Source organism: Dryas octopetala, chromosome 3 (assembly GCF_963921425.1).
Source record: "Dryas octopetala chromosome 3, drDryOcto1.1, whole genome shotgun sequence".
NCBI classification, from domain to species: domain Eukaryota; kingdom Viridiplantae; phylum Streptophyta; class Magnoliopsida; order Rosales; family Rosaceae; genus Dryas; species Dryas octopetala.
In genome coordinates, this window is record NC_141368.1 from 3323817 (window position 1) to 3348751 (window position 24935).

At 36.1% G+C, this 24935-nt stretch overlaps 5 protein-coding genes across 7 annotated transcripts; 4 read left to right on the forward strand and 1 right to left on the reverse strand.

The window, feature by feature from the left end:
- Positions 1–443: 443 nt before the first annotated feature.
- On the forward strand, positions 444–4583 carry LOC147289638 (Transducin/WD40 repeat-like superfamily protein). 3 transcript variants are annotated; one of them, XM_086237255.1, is made up of 6 exons: positions 444–713; positions 1399–1887; positions 1993–2214; positions 2304–2376; positions 2934–3044; positions 4035–4583. In XM_086237255.1, the coding sequence occupies exons 1-6, from the start codon at positions 597–599 to the stop codon at positions 4400–4402; spliced, it is 1380 nt and encodes a 459-aa protein (XP_086093381.1). In that variant the 5' UTR covers positions 444–596; the 3' UTR covers positions 4403–4583. The 3 variants fall into 3 exon arrangements, with proteins under 3 accessions (XP_086093381.1, XP_086093382.1, XP_086093383.1); XM_086237256.1 differs by having other exon boundaries at positions 2937–3044; XM_086237257.1 differs by having other exon boundaries at positions 1488–1887.
- Positions 4584–7010: 2427 nt separating this feature from the next.
- LOC147289639 (alpha/beta-Hydrolases superfamily protein) lies at positions 7011–10789 on the forward strand. The gene is made up of 10 exons (XM_086236222.1): positions 7011–7376; positions 7829–7896; positions 8528–8598; positions 8710–8952; positions 9333–9496; positions 9601–9656; positions 9760–9812; positions 9897–10011; positions 10293–10390; positions 10487–10789. Exons 1-10 carry the CDS (start codon positions 7240–7242, stop codon positions 10556–10558), a joined length of 1077 nt encoding a protein of 358 aa, XP_086092348.1. The 5' UTR covers positions 7011–7239; the 3' UTR covers positions 10559–10789.
- A 367-nt stretch (positions 10790–11156) lies between these two features.
- Positions 11157–16645, forward strand: PFK4 (phosphofructokinase 4). The gene is made up of 14 exons (XM_086235141.1): positions 11157–11580; positions 11684–11730; positions 11834–11873; positions 11958–12020; positions 12101–12238; positions 12508–12666; positions 12803–12856; positions 12930–12998; positions 13365–13494; positions 13647–13687; positions 14114–14338; positions 14737–14785; positions 15420–15574; positions 16149–16645. Exons 1-14 carry the CDS (start codon positions 11308–11310, stop codon positions 16299–16301), a joined length of 1596 nt encoding a protein of 531 aa, XP_086091267.1. The 5' UTR covers positions 11157–11307; the 3' UTR covers positions 16302–16645.
- Positions 16646–17760: 1115 nt separating this feature from the next.
- Positions 17761–18844, reverse strand: LOC147289641 (ethylene-responsive transcription factor ERF106-like). Its single transcript, XM_086235361.1, has one exon. It carries the CDS (start codon positions 18716–18718, stop codon positions 17987–17989), a length of 732 nt encoding a protein of 243 aa, XP_086091487.1. The 5' UTR covers positions 18719–18844; the 3' UTR covers positions 17761–17986.
- Positions 18845–20583: 1739 nt separating this feature from the next.
- Positions 20584–21501, forward strand: LOC147289642 (uncharacterized). Its single transcript, XM_086234864.1, is given in 3 exon segments — positions 20584–20912; positions 20996–21143; positions 21145–21501. Coding segments are annotated over 3 exon segments (834 nt in total).
- Positions 21502–24935: the final 3434 nt, after the last annotated feature.

A 24935-nucleotide genomic window follows, 5' to 3' on the forward strand; every position in this document is an offset into this window, starting at 1 on the left:
TGTTATGGCAAATCTGAATGCAATTTGTATGTGTTAATATTTTATTTGTTGTAAAAATTGAGTCCCATAATGGATTCAAGAATGAATTAATGAAACACTGCTATGTCATTTTGGGATTTAAGTTTAGTACACAAATTTAGGATTTCTAACATTATTCATTATCAGATTTTCTGGTAGAACCTATTATCGAACTCTGGTTACGTTCATTTAATTATGGAAGTCCATAGCGTTCTTAATTGGAAATGTAAGAGCTCTTGGAGTCCTTAAGCATGGTAAGGGCCATTGCAAGTCACTTTGGGCTGGGCTGCATGAGCTTATCATACTAAGCCCACTAATTTTGGGCCTAGCCTTGTTCTTACTTCGGGCCCTTCCCTCATTGTATGTTCAAAATTTAAACACCAGCCATGGTCCAATTCCCAACATTTTGGAGCAGAATCAAACATTACAAATTACAATCACTCTTCTCACGGATCTCATCGCTCACTTCCAACACTCCCCAGTAACAGTAACCCCCCTCTTCAATACGAATTTCACAGGTCCTTCGATGAATGAATGAATTTGAAAATTGCTTCTCTGTAAATTTGATCTGAATGTGAATGGAGTTCACGGAGGTTTACAAGCAGACCGGTCCTTGCTGTTTCTCACCTAATGCTCGTTACATTGCCGTCGCCGTCGATTACCGCCTCGTCATTCGCGACACTCTTTCCTTCAAGGTATTCCCCATTTTATTTTTTTCATTTATTGATCTGCTTGGTTGCCGAGAAAATGCAAGGAAAAGGAAGCTCCAAATGTTCTCGTTTATCTCTCACTTACCTTCACTACATTTCACGGCAACCAAATGGTGCAGAATTAAGCTGGACCGGTTGCATTTGGTGCTTGAGTAGTTAAATTTGTAGATCCCAGCCTTTCTATCTAGCTGTTGAGAAAGAAAATGTAGTTTCGTAGCTTCAATATGCTGTAATCTGTTTGGTTGCTGACAAATTAGAACAATTTTAAACTTGGATTTTTTTTTTTTTTTGGGAAATTTAAGACGTGGGACTTAAATTTAATGTTGAGGATCTAATCTCATTAGTGTAGGCAAGAGTTTTGAACTTTTGATGATCAAATGTACTGTTGTGGGCTTGCAGTTGTCAATTTCGGCAGCTATGCATTCATGAATTTTGACTGTTCTTGAACAAGTGGTTAGGAATAGGAGCTTGTGTATCTTCAGTGGAAATAAGGAAATATTCTTATTCAGAGAGGAACTTGAAACTTGAGTTAGTTACTGTGACATGCTCTCCTTGAGGCTTTTAACTAGTAAATCTTTGAAATTTTGTGGATATTGATCTCAATGTTCCCTACACCTGCAGTGCTTTTAACTAGCAAGTTTATCTTATATATTTTAGATTTCGAATGCAGGTTGTGCAGTTGTTTTCATGCTTGGACAAGATAAGCTATATTGAATGGGCCCTTGATTCTGAGTACATTCTTTGTGGTCTACATAAAAGACCAATGATACAGGCATGGTCGCTGGCCCAACCTGAATGGACATGCAAGATAGATGAAGGTCCTGCTGGTATTGCGTATGCTAGGTGGAGCCCAGATAGTCGTCACATACTTACCACATCAGAATTCCAACTGCGATTAACAGTTTGGTCTTTACTCAACACAGCATGTGTGCATGTGCAATGGCCAAAGCATCCTTCCAAGGGGGTTTCTTTCACCCAAGATGGGAAATTTGCTGCAATTTGCACAAGGCGTGATTGCAAGGACTATGTTAATCTTCTGTCTTGTCATACATGGGAAATAATGGGTGTATTTGCTGTGGACACATTGGACTTGGCTGATACTGAATGGTCGCCAGATGACAGTGCAATAGTGATATGGGATTCGCCTCTCGAGTATAAGGTAACGACTTCATTTTTTTTCCAGCTTTGTTAAGGCAAAAGGATATGCAGTAATTTTTTTATATAATGTTTTAATCAAAAAAGCTCATGGTGTGGTTTGATACAGGTTCTAATATACTCCCCCGATGGGAGGTGCCTGTTTAAGTATCAAGCATATGAAAGTGGGTTGGGCGTAAAGAGTGTTTCATGGTCTCCTTGTGGCCAGTTTCTAGCAGTGGGTAGTTATGACCAGATGTTGCGGGTTTTGAATCACCTGACTTGGAAGACTTTTGCTGAATTTATGCATCTATCTACTGTCCGTGGTCCCTGCTGTGCTGCTGTTTTTAAGGTTATTGCTTATTAGTATTTTAGATTGCCAGGCATTTGTTCTTTTCATTTGTTGGATGGTTTCTCACATGTTAAGTACTAAAATGTCAGGAAGTAGATGAGCCACTGCTACTTGATATGTCCGAGTTATGTTTAAATGATGATTTTGCACAAGGCAACAATGGTAAGCATGACAGTTGGTACATTTCTCAAAAGCAAGATTGCTGTTCTTTTTTAACTTATAAAAGGTTTGCAAATTATGAAAACAATATGCTGTGTCATTTGTCTACGTACGGTACCCTTCTACATAAGCTTAAACTTCTTTTTTTCTTTTGTGTGTGTGTGTGTGTTTGTGTGTCTGCTAGGTTTGTTTCTGCCTTGTGAACTGAATTGTATCCAAAGCTCTAAGTATAACTTCTTGTTTTCTTAACCTTTTAATTTATTGAAGGATAGATGAGTAAAGTTTTCTAAAATAAGATTAATATAAGCTTAAGCCAAGTGATTTTATTCTAAATAAACAGGTATGACATGTTACCTCTCTAAATTTTGTTCTTGCTTTGTATTTTATCCAAAGTAAAACTCAAATAGTGTGATTGTTCGGGTATGTCATTGTAGCCTTCTTTTACATAATACTCCTTTAGGCCAAAGAATAAAAGATCCTTCTGTTGATATGCAAAACTTATTTGATTGGATCCCTTTTCTTTTTCCACTGTATTTATTTGCTTATGTTTTCTTTTCAAGAAGATGCTTCAGAAGGGCACTTCAGAGTCAGGTACGAAGTTACAGAAGTGCCCATCAGTTTGCCTTTCCAGAAGCCTCCTGCAGACAAACCTAACCCCAAACAAGGAATTGGTAAGCCCTTGCTCCCTCTTGTAATTTACTGATACAAATAAACATACAGTATTTAGACCCCACTACCCCAGTCAATGCAATAGCTCAAATATGAAGTAGCTCTTGAGATATTATCTGGGGTAATTATTCATGTAATCTTCACTTGCCAAATTAATTTAATGAAAAAACAATCAAAGCTGTCTATGTTCTAGCTAGTTTTGCATTAACAGAGAAGAGGTGCAATTAGAAAGTTGAGTGTTCATAAATGCATCAGCCTCGCCATCAGATAACATCTACATGGTTGAGACCATTCATACTTTTGGACAAATGTTGCAAGTTGGGGAACTTCAAGGTCTGGGGACAAGTTTATGAATTCTAATGGGATCTATATTAGAGTTTGATATCGATATTACAGTCAGATATGTTTGTATGAGCTGTACTCTGAATCATCGTGAATACTATAAATACCTTATCTTGTGATGTCAGCTGCTTTTATTCATGGATTTGGGTGAGGACATCTTTTTTCAAAGGTTTGTTGACCATATGAGTTATCAAAACACATATATGATTGGGTTGGTGGGTTGATGATCTCAACGAGGAAAGTACTAGCAGGCTTTTAAGTAGGAGTTTTTTCTAATGATGATACTCCCTCGAAAGGAGTTGAACGGTATACTTCAATCTTTAATGGACACCGGGGAAAGGGGGGCGCAGGGGGTACTCCCCCGCAAGCGATATAGCCTTCTAAAAAGAGAGTAGCTAACTTCTAAACAAAGGGAAAGGAAAATTCTTAATAGTCCTAAGGGGAGAGAGTGATCCACGGGTGTGGAGCACGATCAGTGAACCTGCATGGTGCTTATTAGTTCCGGACGGGGGGTCGGTTATTTTTTGTTTCATGTTGTTTTGATATAATATACGTGTAAGCAGAACTGCAAACTTCAAATGCACTTTCAGCATAATACTTTTGGATGTTTGTATGGACCATATGGCTAAAACTATGAGGTTTTTCTGTAGGCCTAATGTCATGGAGCTATGATAGCCAATTTATCTGTACTCGCAATGATAGCATGCCAAGTATTCTCTGGATATGGGACATACACCATCTTGAACTAGCAGCTATCTTGGTGCAGAAAGATCCTATTCGAGCAGCAGTTTGGGACCCTACATGCACGCGTCTTGTTGTCTGCACCGGAAGTTCTCATTTGTACATGTGGACTCCTGCCGGTGCTTACTGTGTGAGTATCCCACTACCACAGTTTAGCATAATCGATCTAAAATGGAATTCAGATGGAAGCTGTCTTCTCCTGAAGGATAAAGACTCATTTTGCTGCGCTGCTGTCGCTGTACTCCCAGAATCGAGTGAATATAGCTCAGATGATTGAGGCAAGTTGATTTTCCAAAGTTTAGACCATCATGGTCACTGTTGTGTAGAGTAAAATGTATAATTAGGCGGTTCTTCAGCATGCTCTCTCTTTCTGTGTAATACGTTTCTGTAGTTGGGATGTTCCATTTGTTGCAGTCGGAACATCTGACCTTTTTGTGCTATAATAGTGGCCTTTCTCAACCATTTGTTTTTGCTCTGACAACTGACATGAATACATGATAGCATAGCAATTGCATAGGTGCTAGTGGACAAGTAAGATATGCCATTTTACATTGTTAGTGCCTCAGTGGACTTTTCTTGGCCTTTGTTATTGTAGGTGAGAAAGTTACTTTTACTTTCTTGTTTTTGGCGGGATAATTTATTTTCATATTGCTAATTTGCTAGTAATAACATTTAATTACCACTATAAAGGTGGTCCAAACTGAAAATTTTGGCTGCTGCTCTCTAGAAATGAATCGAATAATCATCTTTATGTTGTAGGGCCTCCTACAATGGGTAATGTGAGGCAAGCCCATACACAAACGCCAATGTATATGGTTGATCATTCATTAATAATTATGATACAAGTCATTCAGACAGAGGTCGGCATTATCTGCTTAGGGCGTGCCACGTAATCTGTATGTGGTTTTCCTAGTTGGCTGGAGGATAAGTGCACTCTGCAATATCACATTTATACATGTAGGTTGAGAAAATCCAATGCTGGCTGGACCAAGATGTCCTACAAACAAGCTCCAATTAATACTTGCCAAATTATTGGCTCGAATCCCTCTCCTCCTTGTTGCAGCATAAATAAAGGCTATATAAAGGCAAAAAAAATAGCAGTTTCAATTTGATAAATACTGTTGATACCTTGCTCAATTAGACAACCTACTTGCTCAATTAGACAACCTAATTGAAAATATAATATTGTTCCCTAAATTATTGGACTTATACGTTTGTTGTTGTTATTGTTATCATCTTTTTAAGGTGGTAAACCCTTTTTTTAAAGCAATTGGTTTCAATTGTATCTTCTTGCCCATGTTCCAAGATCTCCTTATACCTTATATATTGTATACATGTATGAACCGGCTAACTAGCCAACTAATGTTCCATGTGACAACAAGAATTCTAGCTTCTCCCATTTTAGATTGAAAACTCGTTAAATAGTTGGCAGAGTTTTTGACTAATCAATTTAGAATCAGGATAACTCTGACAAAAATGATTATATTTATGGGATACAATTTGATGTTTTGCAATACACCAAATGAGCAAATATTCTTATCATTTTTTTTATTTATTATCCATGTTTGTGTGCACGTTGCCACGTCCTCCCAATGTTTTTTTTTTTGTCTGAATCCTCCCAATGTTCCAATGTCGGTATTTAAAAGCTATCTTGTATTAATAATATTATTATTATTATAAAATAATGGGATAGACAGTTGGTGATGAAGTAAAGCAGAATTGGAGGCCGTGTGGGTCACCGTCCCTTTTCAGTTTTCCCAATGCCCCAAAATGGCCCAAACTTACATCACCCGCCTACCGACCTTATGCCGCAAACCCTACACGTTTAATTTTGACGAAAGCATATGTGCTATAATGTCATCCCACCATTTTCATCCACTAATCTTTTTTTTTTCTTTGTATAAAAATGAAATTTCAACCACAAAAATAGCTGCTCGCAAGCCTAAAGCTTAAGACTTTTGAATTAACTATTGACTTTTAGACATTAATGAAGAACTTTATATTAAAAAATAATTCAAATTTTCTACTTGTTTTAGTCTAATTTCTAAATAAATGTATAGCACTTTTGTGTGTGGAGTTCATAATAATAATATCTGAATATGATCAAAAATAGTAAAAATATATAAAAGTTTCTCACCAAAAAATATGTATAAGAATAATGGCGTTTGACGTGTTGAGAGTAATGTTGAGCAGTGTCTCACATCGGAAAATTAGAGCTTAACATATGTGCTTATAAGTCTTGGGACTCTCCACCCATTGCCAATTGGTTTTGGGTTGGATGCTCTAATTCTATCATGATATCAGAGCTTGGTTATCCGCGTGTAAGGCCCAACGGCCACACGTGCTCCCACGTCACCCAATACAATTTGTTCACGTGTAAGGCTCAAAATATCGCCACACGTGCGGGGGCGTGTTGAGAGTAATGTTGAGCAATGTCCCACATCGGAAAACTAGAGCTTAACATATGTGCTTATAAGTCTTGGGCCTCTCTACCCATTACCAATTGGTTTTGGGTTGGATGCTTTAATTCTATCATGACGTACCACCAGTACTTGTGTAATAAGTTGGAAGCTATTAATATAAACAGGTCCCACTTTTATTAAATAAGTGGTACAGAAAGTAGTATCTAAAATTTAAATATATTACACCTAGCATTAAACATAAAGAATTAAAATATTTCTAACAGTATAATGTAAATTTCTTTTAATGGAAGATCTATAACGTAGATTTGATCATACAATTATTATTATTTGAGTAATTGATGCAAACTATTTATTACAAATCCATTACCAAAAAAGGAAAAGGCTATATATAAATTTATAATTTGTTTTTAAGTAAAATATATCTTTTTTTTTTTTTGCTTGAAGTAAAATATTTCAGTTTCCTTCACTCTCAGGTTCCTCCTGTGTTCCTATCATTTCACAGTCTCCCAACAACCGACTCTCAAACACACCCATCTTTCTTCTTCCTTCAATTATATCCCACACTTTCTCTTCCGCTCTCTCTCTGTTTCCAGTTTTCCCGAGAATCTCTAATTCATCATCGATCGCTCCGATTCTCTCCAGCTCACTATTATTCTCAGTCCATGCGCATAGCCGATCAGCGACAGCTACAATGGAAAACGGCGTCGTAGAGAACGGAGTTTGCTCCTCGGAGTCGGTTAATGGGAGTCGCGATGTGTGGAGTTGTAAGGACTCCAATTCTTCCTCTGCTGACCATCTCGTTGTCATGGTCCATGGAATTATGGGAAGGTCAGACCTTTCATTTCAATTTTATTTATTTTACTCATATCATTCGAAGAAAGTTGATTTAATTATCATTTCTCTGTACTGTTATTTTGTGTTTGGATATTTGACGGAGTTTTCAATTTTCCAGAGATTGAGAAGGTTTGGTGGTGATTTTGCTTATTTTGAACTTGAATTTTTAGTGATTTATCGACGAATTATTTACCTTTTCATTGGTTTGATGTTTGATGTTTTTTCTTAATTCGATGTTCCATTAAAATTGATAAGTTCCAAAATTTATATTACATGTACCATCTTTGTTTTTGGTCCATATGTTTTATGTTAAAATAAGTTTTTCAAAATGACCCTATCATCCATGGAACTTCATTTTTTATTTTGGGTATTTGAAAGTCGTTTGCTTTTCTGTACTGTAATTACTTTTGTAAAATGTTGATGTTGTTGTGTATTTGCTCGTGCAGTGCTAAAGATTGGAAATTTGGAGCAGAGCAATTTGTTAAAATGCTCCCCGACAAAGTTTTTGTTCATTGTAAGGACCATTCTTCTGTTTTATGTATTCAATTAATGCTGACACCACTTAGTCTAGTAAGGCTTTGTTGGGTTAAGTTTTATAATATCTGCTGTCCATTTTACTCCTAAACTTATGGGCTTCCTCTATCCGTCTGTCATTATTTTTGTTATAATGTAATTACTGATCCCAAAGCCATAAATGTATATTTTCATTTTTATATCCCAAAGTCTTGTCCTAATTTTGACCTGCCACTATAATGCTACTCTTTGCATTTTCTTAAATGTTACTTTTGCATTTCTTGGGCCCATTCGTATGATCATCCCACTGCTTATTGGGATTGCACAAGGCTTGCATATTTGACTTTTCTAGTCTATAGTTAAATTGAATTCCTCTTTGTACTGCCATGGTAGTTGGTGTTAAAGCAGTGTTTCACTTTGTTTTACCTGTCTAAAGTAGGAGCTTTTTGGTTTCCAATGCCCGAGCTTGTTTCTTATATTTTTAGTTCTTTAACTTTTATTATTGATGTATAAAAGTGTTTAAAAGTGGAATTAACACATAGATGTTCCAAGTGATCAATTTCATTTATATTGTTTTGGTGACATATAATGTTTGCCCAATCTACTTAAGTTGGTTGAAATTCATCTTGCAGGTAGTGAACGGAACGTCTCTACGCTGACTCTGGATGGTGTGGATGTAATGGGAGAGCGCTTGGCAGAGGAGGTTGATATCTGCCTTATATATTATTGGAATTGAGTAAATCTATTTTCTCTTCCAAAAAGATGCATCCACTGCCTGTTCTGTACCGTTGTTAATCAAACATATTAATTTTAGGTTGTCGGACTGATTCAAAGAAAGCCAAATTTACGAAAGATCTCATTTGTTGCACATTCTGTGGGAGGATTAGCGGCAAGATATGCAATTGGGAGACTATATAGACCCCCTAAAAGTGAAGATATGGACCATTCATCTTCGAATGAATGCGAAGAGGATTCAAGGAGTACTATAGGTGGCCTGGAACCTATGAACTTCATCACTGTTGCTACACCTCATCTTGGTTCAAGGGGTAACAAACAGGTAACATAATTGCCTTTCCACTTGTTCATTCAGAATGCACTTAAATTTCTTGAACTTTGTTAACACAAGGGAACTATTTTTGGGTGATTCTTGGCTTAAGGGTGGTAAATGGAAATTATAGTCTCGTGAAATCAGATAAATCTGATTGAAAGAACATTTGAGCAGCTTGAGCAAGTTATTGGCTTGTATTGGTTTAGATGGCTTTTTGATATACTCTAGAGAGGTGATTGGACAAACTTTTTGAATTGTCTGATTCCGATGACTTATGAAGTGAAAAACTTAGTTAAGGCAGGAGTGAAATTGTTAGGCTGATCTTATGTTATGATGTTCAAGGATATGTGCAGTTGCCACTTCACTTATGATTAATTCACTTTTTGTAGGTACCATTTCTTTTTGGTGTACCTGCCTTTGAAAAGTTAGCTAGTTCCGTTATTCATTTGATATTTAGGAGAACAGGTCGGCATCTTTTTCTTAATGATGATGACGATGGAAAGCCTCCGCTGCTTAAACGCATGATAGAAGATTATGATGGATGTTATTTCATGTATGTTACTTGCATCCATATTGCAAATGAAAATTTGAGGTGCTAAGTTTCTTTGGGTTTTCATCTCCAGTAGATCTGAATGTGTATCATTTTTTCTTTGGCAGGTCTGCATTACGTAGTTTCAGACATAGGGTGGCCTATTCAAATGTGGGCTATGACCGTATCCTGTTTTCCACAATCAATATAGCTCTTATTGATGTATACTTTCCAGTTTTGAAGTTTCTCTTACTAATTTTTTGTTTTCAATAACGAATACTATAAAGATATTGTCGGCTGGAGAACATCATCTATTAGACGTAATAGTGAACTGCCAAAGGTATCTGCTTCAGTTTTGTAATTGTAGTTTTAAGTTCTGGATCTTCTGGTTGCAATTTAATGAACAAAGTTTTCTGCTTATCAGTGGGAGGATACTGTTGATGAAAAATATCCGCATATTGTTCTTGAAGAACACTGCAAAGCAAATGATGCCGAGCAGTGTGAGCCTACTTCAGTGGAAGATGATGACAAGTTTGAAGGTTTGTGACTTCATTTCTTTTTGTTTTCAATTTTTGATAGTGATTTTTATTTTTGGATTCAATATAGTGCTAGTTTTACTGAAAACAGCTGGCTACTGTTTGGTCCTTAATATTTTGGAGAAAATGAATGGGATTAGATGAACATCATTTTTATGTGCTTCATTCTTTCCTTGATTACTGCCACATCAAACACCTTTGTTTTCTCCAGAGTCCAGTGTTTGCTTAAATTTATTATTTTGCTGCTCAACTTTACAATAATGTTAATTGCACTCGATGTGCAGGCGAACTAGTGACAGGTCTGTCTCGTGTTTCATGGGAAAAAATAGATGTTAGTTTCCACTGCAGCAAACAGAAATTTGCTGCTCATAGTGTGATTCAGGTCTCTCTCTCTCTCTCTCACACACACACACACACAGTGACACACCCACGCTTGAGTGCACTAAAGAAACAAATTCCCTCTCTGAACATTTTACAGGTCAAAGATGAAAGTGTACATATAGAAGGTGCAGATGTCATACATCATATGATTGATCATTTCCTCAAGTAGAAGAATCTAATGACCACTAGAACAATTGTCAGTGCAACCTGGCCCTCTGTGCTTCTTTCAGTGATGCCTACAATGAGTATGCTGCCCAGAAATCTATGATCTCTGTACCATCAAATTGTATCGAAAAGCCTTGCACAAAATATGTTCAAGCAAGTGATCAAAAGAAAATAAATTTTGTTTATTCGTTGCGTTTGCAATGTATATGAACACAACTTTATTATTAGAAATGTCTTTTATTGGTCAATTGTATTTGTTTTCATACTTTGCTGCAATGTCTTTTATTTTGCACTTGTTTCCATTCACAGAAAGGCAATACCATGTGAATCAGATGCTTAGTTGCAGAGATTTATGTCTGGAATGTATAAAGAAAAAGTAAAATGATTTCAATAGTTTACATAAATCCTATGGGAATCCGTCCAAAAGAAGCCACGTGGCCTTTTACTTTGACCTGACAGGTGTTCGAGCACGATTTCGTGCGTTTTGTAGTCAAAACACCATTAACGACTATCTCTATTAAATTGACTTGATTATTACCGCTTAGCATTTAACTAACTCAATTATTCCGCTGACTGGACTCGAACGCAGCTGATCACTACTCCTCCTTTCTTCATCCACCAAACTCAATTCGAACACTTCTCCCAAAGTTCGCCATTGACACGCTCTCTGCAATATTCCATTTCCTTACTCATCTCTCTCTCTCTGGCTTTGCAAATTTGCAAAAACTTAAAATTGGAATTTGTGAGTTTCTAATGGAATCGACGATTTTCTCTCCTCTCTCAAAGTCCTCTCCTTTGCTACCTTCGTCGTCTTCCCGTCCACTTGTCTCCTCCAAATCCCAAACTTCAGCTCTGTCATTTCAGAACCTCCGGTATCCGAATTTCAAATCCAGATGCTACCTCGGCCTTCCGTTCCTTTCGCGCCAAAACGGCCCAATCCGATCTCAAAGTTCGAGTCAACCAGCTAACGACGGCTTTGTCCTTGAAGACGTTCCTCACTTGACTGATTTTCTCCCAAATTTGCCGGTAATCTGTCATAATTTTTTGTATGTTTGAAAGTGCGCTAAAAAAGTCTATGCAATTTGTGTTTTTGTTTTTTTTATCAATAAATGTTTTCTTCTTCTTTCAGTCATATCCAAATCCATTGCAGAATAGCCAAGCATATGCCGTTGTCAAGTACGTTTTCTTACGTTGTTATGTGATCTTCTGTAAGTTGATGTTATTTCCGTTGAAAATTTAATTTTCAGTCATTGTACAAATAATCTGTTTATGTTTTTAGGCAAACTTTTGTAAGCCATGACGATGCGGTTGCGCAAAAAGTAAGTGATCCCGTTTGAATGTGTTAGTTTTATCTTCTTTTTCTTTTGTTGATTTTAACTAACTGCATCATGCACTGGCTCCAGGTTGTTGTTCAAAAGGACAGTCCTAGAGGGGTACATTTTCGACGTGCAGGGCCTCGAGAAAAGGTACATTTTCCTCTGAATCACCATGTGCTTAGGGAAAATCAAGCTTTCATAAGTAAATAACATGGTCTTTCTAATGTTAGGTTTATTTCAAGCCAGATGAAGTGCGTGCTTGCGTGGTGACATGTGGGGGTTTATGCCCTGGGATCAATACTGTGATTCGAGAAATAGTATGTGGCTTGAACTACATGTATGGTGTTGATGATATACTTGGAATTGAGGTTAGTTCAGTTTACGCTGTTGCTAACCCTGTAAAACTTTTCTAGTGAAAGGTTATTAAAAGTTGATATATCCCTTGTGTGGCATGTTGGCAACCTATGCAGATTTAACAAGCGTTTCTATTAATGATTCTGGAACTTTTAAGAATATTTTTCTTCCTTTTCTTGGTGCAACTGTTATTATCTTATTACTATATTCTTTATCATATCTTTAGATTCTTTACCAATTCAAGAATTGTAAACATCCCCCTGCTACTGTTGAAAAATTGCAGGGAGGATATAGAGGATTTTACTCTAAAAATACATTGAGGTTGACACCGAAAGTCGTCAATGATATACATAAACGTGGTGGCACATTTCTTCGCACATCACGAGGAGGTCATGATACCAACAAGATAGTTGATAACATACAGGACCGAGGAATAAATCAGGTGGATATATCAGTATATCACATATGTTCTCATTTCATACTTATTGGGGCTGCTTTAATTTATTGATGATTTATGGGGAAAAAACCAACTGGAAAAAAAGAAGTTAATGAGAGGAAGTTGGTAATCTGGCTTTTAGGTATACATAATTGGAGGTGATGGCACGCAAAAGGGAGCAGCTTTAATATACAAGGTACATATTATCTTTCTAAGATGCATTCATTTCCTTGTTAAAACTTGTCGTGACATTAGCATATTTTGTCAAGGAAGTTGAGAAACGTGGTCTTCAAGTTGCAGTTGCTGGGATCCCTAAAACAATTGATAATGATATTGCTGTAAGTTCTACCAGCCATGATATACATTTCTTATAGTATTTTGCTGCTAACATCTGCAAAATGATGTTAAATTTTGATGCCATTTTTAAATTTGTCAGTGAAAGTCCCGTGTTAATTCAGAATGTTCATGATCTCCATATGAATATTCTAATAGACAACATATTTTTTGTCCAAATATACTGAAGAACTATATTTAACGCGGAAGATATGCTGTTCAACCTAAGAGTCAACATTCATAAAGTTACTTCACAATCTTGAAGGAATCAATTCATACTCTGAATTTTTTCTTCTGGACGCTTTAAGATGTTATGCTTAGATCAAATGAGTCTGTTGATTTACAGTATGATTTTGGACATTTGTCTCTAGGTGATAGACAAATCTTTTGGTTTTGATACTGCCGTTGAAGAAGCTCAGAGGGCTATTAATGCTGCGCATGTGGAGGTTGAAAGTGTGGAAAATGGAGTTGGAATTGTCAAACTCATGGGCAGATACAGTGGTATGTGTGTTGAATGATACAATGATTGAATTTTATTTTTCACCTTTTTCTTATCACCTGATGCCCTATAATGAATGGTGAAGATGCATTTATAAGGCCTCTAGTATTTAATTTTGCGATTTTCCAGTACTTGATATTTTCTTCTTCTGTAGGTTTCATTGCTTCATATGCAACTTTGGCAAGTCGAGATGTGGTAAGACTTTTGGCCCCTTTTTCCCAGGACATGACCTACTTATGATATGAATGATTGTGGGAAAAACCTAGGATATTTGAACATATCATGTCATGTAATGAGCAAATCCAAAGATTCTGTTGATGATAAGAGCACTATCTGAATCCCGGTATAATTAGCGAATGGCAAATGCTCTAGGGAGATTTGGAAAAATATATAGATTCTTCATGTTATGCTGTTCTGCGTCTTATGGTATTTGGATTCTCTTAGGCTTGCCTTTTAAATTGTTTGGTTGACCTTGTTTTATGTCCATGCTTCTCTCAAAACTTCATATTTTTTGAATGATGGTCAAAGATATCTTTCTGTGGCTCTTTCATAGTAATGTAGTGCTAAAAAGTAGTAACTTAACTGCTGTGAGATCTCTTAATAGGCTTTTGAATGTAACAGGATTGTTGCTTGATTCCAGAATCTCCCTTCTATTTGGAAGGCCAGGGTGGGCTTTTTGAATATATTGAACACCGGCTTAAAGAAAATGGACATGTGGTTATTGTATTAGCAGAAGGAGCAGGGGAGGAATATGTTGCCCAGGACTTGCGCGCAGTTGACGAGAAAGATGCATCAGGGAATAGGCTACTTGGAGATGTTGGTCTATGGCTAACCCATAAATTTAAGGTGTAGTACAAACTGTTAGATCCTTTGCTCAAATTTTCATCTTTATTCATGACTTCATGCATGAGGCTTTTGGGCCAGTCATTGTGGGTAATACAGATGCTAGTTTTTTGTCTTTCATAGATGCTAGTTGTTTTAAGAAACATTTGTAGATTCTTAACATTTAAAGTACTTGATGAGTGAGAGATTTTCATATGTTTACTGAAGGAAAATATTTGGGTTCGCTCCCATCTCTGTTGGCCACTAAAGATGACATGATATTGTTAGTTTCCTCTTATGTGAGGCTTGTTTGTTCCTTTTAATTTAATGTACATTCTGAGTAGTTTTTTTTCCTATAGTTTCTTCTTGTATTACCCGAGAACTATTGATTCAGTTATTTGTTTGCATATTACATGTCACAGGATCATTTTACAAAAGTTCAGAAGCTGGCGATAAATATGAAATATATAGGTACATTTTGAGATAGTGTATATTATTTTGTTGTTGACCTCAGATAGTTTCATCTCTGCAAATCTTGTCCTCAATTTGAAGAATTAAAATTGTGGAACTTGATAGCCAACCTAAGGTTTATATTGCAGCCAAAATTCAGGGAGAATCAGAGAACATTGGCTGTTTAAAAGTTTGAATACCATAAAAATGAAAAAAAAAAAAAAAAAAGTGGAATATATTTATCCCACTGTTAAAAAGTGGAATCAAGATCGAAGAAAGAAACATTGCTGAAATAAGCCTCCACAGCAGGGAAAGCAGGGTCCGAGTTCCTGAGAAATGTTCTTATCACGTGCAAACATTCATGGTGAGGGGACTTTGTTTCCCTTTCTGTAACTGGATAGTTTTTCTAAAGAACATTAGAAAAGCAACAGTACTCTCAGTATCCTGAGTAATTTATATACGCTCCTTCCTTTTTAAATTTTTTATTGTAATTAAGGTTTCTTTTCTTTAGTTGCATGAAGTCTATGTAGATGTGCTAAGCAGTCAAGATCATTATCATTCCCATCCGATTATTGTGGAAAGTTTCTGGGTGCTACATCTCAATATAATATAGTGCTCAGTGCTCACACAACAGTTATACATCTTTTGTCTACAGATCCAACGTATATGATTCGAGCTATCCCAAGTAATGCATCAGACAATATATACTGCACTCTTCTTGCTCATAGTGCTGTTCATGGAGCCATGGCAGGATACAGTGGTTTCACAGTTGGGCCTGTAAACAGTAGGCATGCTTATATTCCAATTGCTGTAAGCACTTTCCCTGCTCAGTTTGTTTTTATTGGGTGGTTTTGGGCTCTAGTTGATGGTTATTTAACTGCATTTTTTTTTTCTTCTCTTTATTTGATTTCTGAGTGGAACTTTTAAGAGCGGATAGAAATTTAAACAAGATCTGGAAGCAGCTTGAATTTGCAGTAGCATGCATGAAAGTAACTAGAAAAAGTTTGGCATAAACTTTTCTTACTATTGAAAGAAGAGAAGTAAATAGATAAACTAACTGACTGACACCCTTAAATGGAAAGGGACTACAATTATTTTGACCAAGGCCAAACTATAAAATGTTAAAGGCTACAACTTACAAGTTAAGAAAATTAAATAGAGAGCTCAACATAAAACTCATGGACTACAACTACAGCCCATGTCCAATGGAAATGAATTATGAGGCCTGTGGAGACAACAATGAATTCTGTGGCCAACTGCTTTTAATGTGTATGCTAGAGTATTGGTGTGGTTTTGTATTGATAATGTTGGAGGTCTATGGTTATTATTCACCAAAAGATAAAAAGTATATACGTAGTTATGGATTGCATATGTGGTATTGCAGCGTGTGACAGAGACGCAAAACACAGTGAAGTTGACAGATCGGATGTGGGCTAGGCTTCTTGCATCGACGAATCAGCCTAGCTTCTTAGGCAGCAATGAATTGCAGGAAAGAGTTGATGCGATCAACAACAACTGGGAAGTTACTTCTATATAAATTTGTGGAGGCCAAATGGGCAGCACAACATTGTTTCTAGGAATAATGCCAACAGGTCTTAGGTCTTACCACTCTGAAGAGGTTTTACAGCAACCACTTTACAACTTGGGGCTCGTTTGATAACACTTTTGTTCTTTTTTATTTTATTTTTGAAGAATAAACAGAAAGAGGGGAGATGGAGAATAGAAAATACAAAACAAAAATGTTATCTGACGGGGCCTTCAACTTTTGTTATAGATTTTATTCTGAATACCTATTTATGACGACGGTAATCTGTTGCACAGGTTCCTAGATTAGATTGTATATTGCAAAGATTTCTTATTATAGATTATTCTGATATTCTATGGGAAAATATCTATTAGATATTTAGATTTGAACAATGTCACTATGTCAATGTAGTTTTGCTTTTAATAAATACTTTGGCTATTTGAGCATCATCATCATCACCGTTATTGTCTACAACAACATATGATTGCTTTCAATGGATACTTTGATTTTCTTTGATGGGAAAAATATATTAAATTTCACCTACTTCCGTTTAAGCAAGTTTTTAGTGGTATGGTATATGGTTTAGCATCATTGTATATTACATTTAGCCATTTATAACCATCTGGATAAGGTGACAACAACAATAACTCGACACATAATATCTCTTTGTCCTGATCATGAAGTTTCAACTAGCAAGTCCCATCATCATTCATGGACTGATGGACCCCAAAACAGAAAGTTCAAATAAATAGAATTGCAAGTTGCATGCTTTTTTGTTTTGCCTGTCGTTTTATTTGGGAGGGCAGATTGAGTCGGAGTCGGAGTCGTGTACGGAAGAAGGCGACAATTACAAGTTCGCAATTGGGTCGAAGAGAGGGGCCCATTGGGCCAGCAATCCATAAAGCTAAGCCTACCTGTCATGTGAACCGATTCACGCTTGTAGCTTTGTTAGGTGCCAGAGTCTATGTTATAATACGCACGAGATTTCTTGATATTTGGCTCTGTTGACTTTTCTTTTTATCTTTGTATCTCATTTATCAACACCAGTTTGACATTACCTTATTACCTGGACATTAGATATGAAATTAGGGAAAATTAGGGCACACAATTTCTGCTCATTTATGTGGGAAATTTGATGTTTTCTTTTTGCGTGTGTATGTGGACATGTTGTAATTTACACCAACACAGCAAGTCCATCCCTAATTTTGCCTACCCTAGGTCGTATGTGAAGTACATAGAAGATTTTTTTTTTCTCACTTAACGATACAAAAAAAATTTATTATACACTTTCCCTATATTGCTTTAAAGCGTCCTTTTTATTTGTCCACTTATTACGTCTCGTATCTATCCTTACAACGAAAAGACATAGACTTTAGTTTTTTGTTTTTTGTTTTTTTTTATTGATTATCAATTTATCATGTGAGAAACATAAAATATATCCTCAAAATTTAAATAATTTTAATTACAAATATAAAACCCAAAAATTGTATGATAAATTGATGATCACACATGATATTATTTTAAGGTTTTAATTACACATTCTCATTTATCATATCAAATGCACAGTATGTAGTATGTAGATATGCTTGTAGTAATACATTATGGTAATAAACAGACCCTCCTCCACCCAATCATATTCTGATACGTGAGTAGAAGAGTGTCCCTGAGATAACGATAACGGTGACAGTTGAGCTCCATCAAGCGTCTTCTTCTCCTTCCCAAAGCACCCAACTCTGAGCCTCTAACTCTTCAGGCTCTGCGACCTCTTCTTGCTTCACCGTTCTCCTCCTCTTCCGACCCGTATTCACCGGCGGGTCGGACTCTCCGGCCTCCAACGGAAAATTCAGAATTGCCTTCCGACCCCTCAGCTTGAATGCAGCACAATCATAGGCCTTAGCAGCATCAACGTCAGTCTCAAACGTCCCCAGCCAGACCCGGCTTCCTTTCCGGGACGGATCTCGGATCTCCGCCGCAAACTTGCCCCACGGCCTTCTCCGGACTCCCCGGTAATGCTTTACTCCACCAGAACCCGACCCATTTTGTAATTTACCGGGTGAGCTGGGATTCACGGGTTCTGTGCTTGGTGGGTTTATGGGTTCGGGTTTTGTTTTAGAACTAAAACAGAGTTCTGGGTTGTGGGAATTGGGGCTTGAAATGGGAGAGTCCGACCCGGATTCGGATATGGAGTACTCGGGTTTGATGGGCTGGGAAAAAGACATATCTGGGATATCGAAATCTAGATTGGCAAAGAAGGTGTCTGTGAAGGTGAAGTCTCCTAAGAGGTGTTGGCGAATGAGCTCAAGAGTTGATTCATCTTGTTGTTCATGTGTTGCCATTTTGAAACTTGAGTGAGAGAATTGGCATGCATGAAATGGATATGCTTGTTTTAATATATTTGGGACTTTGGGTAGAACAAACTGTGGTAGCATATATATATATAGAGGAAAGAAACAAAGACTTTTCTATTCACTGGTTTTTTTTTTTTTTGGCAGATTCATGGTCTCATCCTTTTCCCTCATTAATGAACTCAATTAAGATGAAATGAAAGCATGAGAGCAGACTGACGAGCAGTAGTCTGAGTACTGTAGAAAGCTTTGTTCTGTTGCGAGAGAGTTGTCCAATATCCAAAAACCACTTGCCACTTGTCACTTGGTACTGGCTACTTGCTAGAAGCAGCTGTGGTGTATTGGGACAGATGTGCGTGACATATTGTACAAGGACATGGAGGACATCATCGGCAATAACATTTGGCAGCCAGCAGGACAAGTAGTATTAATATAGGGTCCCTCACTTGCAACTAACTCATAATGTTTCAGATCGCTGTCCGTCTGTCTCTGTGAATTGAAGCTGAGATGACCAGATACAAGATATATATGAAAAAAATAGCTGTATTGAAGAGAAAGTTGAAAGACCACATTCATCAACTTGTGCATAACATAGTACATCTCATTAATTAGATGAATAAACCCAAAATAGTCTATAGCTATAGCTTTATTAGATCATTGTTAATTTTACAGATCAATATTGAATTGATCGAGCTGTATCTGTCCTTAATTAATTATATGCATGGATACCTAAGAGAATAGTGAACGTAAGTTTAACTGTAAGCCGTTCAAATGATGGTCCCCCAAGTGTAACATCGAGTTCCCATCTCTTTTTATGTATAATTAAACCTCTAAGTCAATTAAATTCTAATACGCTTTCCACTTGAGTTGACGTAGGAGACAGATGTATGCATGTGTTTGAAGTTTGAACACTCTCCGTCAAACTCTTACGTACAATAGGTGAATTTGAAATCTATACACTATTTTTTATAATAATATGGCCAGTGTGGGACTTTGGACCAATGATTTTTAAGAGCCACATAGTTAACTCGGAAATTCAATTTAAATATCAATGCGGTAATTTGTTTGACTTAAAACATTTTCCATCTTTTACCTTGATAATCATGTTTTGTAATTAACTAGTATATATATAGTTGTTACACATTCACTTTCAACATTCATTAACCTACAAAATAAAATGGTACATGTACATGTTTATGACGACCTATTGGAGACATGCTACATCAGCTGTGGAGCCTCTTCCTATATATATACATATATATAATATTAGTTACTTAGCATTACCCTATATATTATATATATTGTGATATTTGGACAGAAGTCACATGACAACAGTAATGAACAGTCTCCTATGACTTTTAAAAAATAGTTGCAGATTGCGCATACGCAACACCCTATAATGTTAAGGCCATACATTATTTTGTTTTTGTTTTTGGCCATACATTATTAATATATATATAAATATATATCTTACTATCTTAGTACTCCAAAATTAATTTGTTATGAACCAGCCGTACTTACCAGCTAGCCACGTACCACCATATATGTATACATATATAATGAAAGAAATTGAGATCAAACGAGCTTAAGATTTGGTGAAAAAAAGCATTTGATTTCCATTATAACAATATATTAATAAACAAGTCCAACCAAAGACAATATGAATTCTTCAACATATTGTGCTACAGAAGATCATAATTGAGCATATCTAGCTACAATATTTACAATAGCAATGAACCCAATCTTCACTCTCTTTTGTAATTATGAATCATGTATATATTATCTCTGAGACTCTGAGTGAATTGCCATTAAATTCATCAAATTTTCCTTTTAATTGAGCTAATAACCTAAGTACGTAATTAATGAGTAGTAGTCCGTTAATTAATAATTATGTAACCATAAGCTGAGAATAGCGGAAACAAGGGTGAGGAGATAATTATGTAACCATAATGAAACTACCCTCTCTGACCTTGATGAGATGCTTATCTTCTCATCCTCCTCCTTCTTCAACTGTTTGGGTCGACTTGTTGTTGTTGTTGTACGTTGATGGTGACGGTGATGGTGATGAGTTACAAGAGAATCCATTTCGAAGAAGCCGATGGGCTGCACAGTGTGACCATTATATCTTCAGGGCCACAATTACTGCAGACCCAATACTAGATGCAAAAAATTGCACTGTTGTAGTCATATATGAGGATCTTTGCCAATTGGCTTTTATTAGACTCGGTAAAGACAAAACATGGACTTACTTTGATACAAGTACTGAAGAAAGTAAAAGGTGGGGTTCAATTTATGAAGTTGTTAATGTTGAAGATAAATTTTATGTTGTTGATGGCCCTGGTTCCACACTTCCACTAGCAGACTTTCATCTTTTGATATTACTAATGAGTCTCACTCTGATAAGAAATTAGTTGCACAAGAGATTGACCCAAGGGGAAGGGGCTACATCTTCAAGAGATATTTGGTGGATTTAAACGAGAAAGAACTTTTACTAGTTCATAGGGATCTTATAAGTGATCCGGAGTATGCATGGCACTCCTGTGACAAAGGGATTCAAAGTTTTTGGATTGAATTTGGACAAGTGTGAGTGGATTGAGAAAGAAACCTTAGGCGATGTTGCTCTCTTTGTAGGTGATAATTCTTCCGTGTCAGTGTTGGCATCAAATTTTCCAAAATGTCAACCAAATTGCATATACTTCAACCATGATTCTCTCCGAAGGACTATATATTTTGAACCTCCTCGTGATTTTGGTGTGTATAACATGGAAAATCAAACAATTTCACAGCCTTACACCACAGAAGCTATGAAGCTAGTGAAGAAGACCAATCAACTTCCAATCTGGATTGTGCCGACTTTGAAGCTTTAGAAAGCTTCTTTTAGCTTTTCGTTCATATTCTTTTCTTAATTTGTCACTTTTACGTTTAATTTTAAGCGATTTTGTTTCCGTGAAGATTTTTCTTCTAAACTCATAAGTCCAGTATTTGATATGTGACATTTATTTTTTGTAGCTCAGCGTTTTCGCATGCAAAGGGAGTTTAAACTATGCTTCCCAAATGTTTGGCTTTAAGTTATCTTAATTCTTAAAGCACCAAGGAAACAAAAGTAAGATATGAATAAAGCAACGTTCACTGTAGCTAATGTAGTGAAATCTAATGTATATTTACCAAGATGTCTAAACATTTAATGTGCAGGCACATATGCCTTATTTCAACCAGACAGTGTTACTGATTTGTAATAAATATATTATCGAAGCATTTATCTATTAACATAAGCAAAGAATGCAGTAAAAAACTTCAGACTAATGAAAGAGTGTGATCACCATATCTTTCATAAGAGAACCGGCTGCAGACAGATACTTGTAGTCATGTGTTTCCTCAAACCCATCAAACGCATAACACCACTTTAAAGAATGTTCTATCAGCATTAATTATATGGGTGGGAACTTCAATTGTGTCTGTTTCTGTTTCAATAAGCATAGATCAAAGACCCAGATGAACAATTAAATTCTTCAAACAATAAAAGACACTTTTACTTGTAATCAGCTGAGCAACAATAGGTATCACATGCTTGTAAATGCAATATAGAAGAAAAACAGGGGACCAGGCACAAAACTAATGGAATTAGTTATACTATATTGGATGTGTAAGAAATCCCTAACCAAAGCCTGTCACTTTGGTTTGCCTCGTTGTGCAGATCGCAGGATAGGTTGAACTCTTAATATGTGGCATAGATGGGCAAAACAATTATTGAGGAAATAAATCATATGATGAAACGATAGAATAAATTAAGGAGTCAAGGAGCTACATATGGGAAGAATTCAATCAAAGGAGGCAATCAAGAAATATAACATAAATTCATCTGCCCTCAGGCTAAAGTTCATGATCTGAATGTTCTAATAGACAACATATTTCTTGTCCACGTATACTGAAGAGCTATATTTAATGTGGATGATATGATGTTCGACGTTAAACTCAATTTATGTTCATAAAATTGACTCATAATCTTATAAGAAAATGGGTAGGTAAATACATTTTTTTCTTTTCCTTTTTCTCATTTATTAAGCGATCCATTCAAACTCTAAAAATTGTTCTTCTTCGGGATTTTTTAAGATGTTATGCTTAGATCAAATGGGTCTGTTTAGTAAAGGGCCGGTATGAATTTGGGCATTTGGCTCTAGGTGATAGACACACAAATCTTTTGGTTTCGCATAATGATGTTAATTAGATCAGAGGGCTACTAAAGCTCCTATAATGAATGGTGAAGATGCATTTATTGGACTTCACATTTTTCCGGTACTTGATATTTTTTCTTCTGTAGGTTTCATTGCTTCATATGCAACTTTGGCAAGTCGAGAAGTTGTAAGACTTTTAGCCCCTTTTTTCCCAGGACATGAACCTACTTATTATGATCTCAATGATTGTGGAAAAAACCTAGGATATTTGAACATATCATATCATGTAACGAGCAAATCCAAAGATGATGTTGATAATAAGAGAATTAATTATCTGCATCCTGGTGAAATTAGTGAATGATGAACGGTGTAGAGAGTATTGGAAAAATCTATGTAATCTTCATGTTATGCTGTTCTCAGTCTAATGGCATCTCGATTGATATTAGGCATGCCTTTTAAATTGTTTGGTTGACCTTTTTTTCTATGTCCAAGCTTCTCTTTAAATTGTTTGTTTGGAATGAATGGAATGGATACTAATTTACTATATTGGAACTTAATTTGGTGGGACAAATAAAGTGTGGCAACATATAAGACATAGGGAACAAAACAGAGACTGTTATCTTTTCCCTCTGTTTTTATTTATTTTTGGGCATTTACATTTCACCATTAGAAAGGGGATCACCTTTTGCTGTGGGGCTAAGTGTGATCAAAATCATGCATGGTGTTATCCTTTTCTCTCTTTAATGGAATTCAATTACAGATGAATGAATGCAACCCTTTTAAAATGAGAGCATGAGAGCTGCAGCCTCAGTACTGTAACAAGTTTTGTTCTGTTCCCAAAGGGGATCAACATCCAAAATCCACTTGCTACTTGTGTATTTGGACAGATATGCATGACATATTGTACAAGGACAAGGTCACAAGGAGGACATCATCAGCATTTAGCAGTCAGCAGGACAACAAATTTTGCAACTAACTCATAATGTAGATCGCTGTCTGTTTCTGTGTGTGAATTGAAGCTGATATGACTAGATACAAGCTATCTATGAAGAAGCTGTATTGAAGAGAGCGTTGAGATCCCAAATCCATCAACTTGCGTATAACATAAATATATAGTACATCTCATTTGATTAGATGAATAAGCCCAAAATAATCAACACGATCTCGACAATCGGGTAAAATTAAAAGACTGCATACAACTCTTCTTTTTCTTTCTTGCAAATTATATATTGCTGAATGTCAACCTTTACTATTTGATGGAATTGCTAATTTAATGTTGGATCAGCTAATTGTTTTACAGATCGATCAATATTGCATTGATCCAGCTGTATCTGTCCTTATATGCAGGACGCCTAGGAGAATAGTGAACACAAGCTTAACTGTACCGTTCAATGATGGTCCCCAAATGCAGTATCAACTTGCCATCTCTTTTCTATGTATAATTAAACCTCTAAGTCAATTAAATTCTAATACACTTCCCACTTGAGTCGACATAGAAGACAAATTTTTGCATGGGTTTGAACACACTCCGTCAAACTAGCTCTTACAATAGGTGAATATGAAATGTATTGTTTATTGTAGGGCTTTGGACCAATGATTTATAAGAGGACATAGTTAACTTGGAAATTCAATTTAATCAATTAATGTGGTTATTTGTTTAACTTAAAACGTTTTCCATGTTTTACCTTGATAATCATGTTTTGTAATTAAGTAGTATATATAGTTGTCAAACATATCGATATGGGTCATTAATTAATAAGTTCACTATTCAATATTCATTAACGTACCAAATAAAAAATTGTACATGTACATGTTTATGACGATCTATTGGAGAAATTCTACATCCGCTGTGGAGCCTCTACCTATATATATATAATACTAGTTAGCATTTCCCTAGATATTATATTGTGACAATTGAACAGAAGTCACAGGACAATAGTAATGAACAGCCTCCTATGACTTTGAAGTTTGAAATATACTTACAGGTTGCGCATACGCAACAACACCCTAATAAACTAAGGTCGTACAATATTAATATATCTTATTCTCTTAGTAGACCAAAATTTTGTTGTGAACTGCACTTACCAGCTATCACCATATAATATATAATGAAAGAAATCGAGATAAAA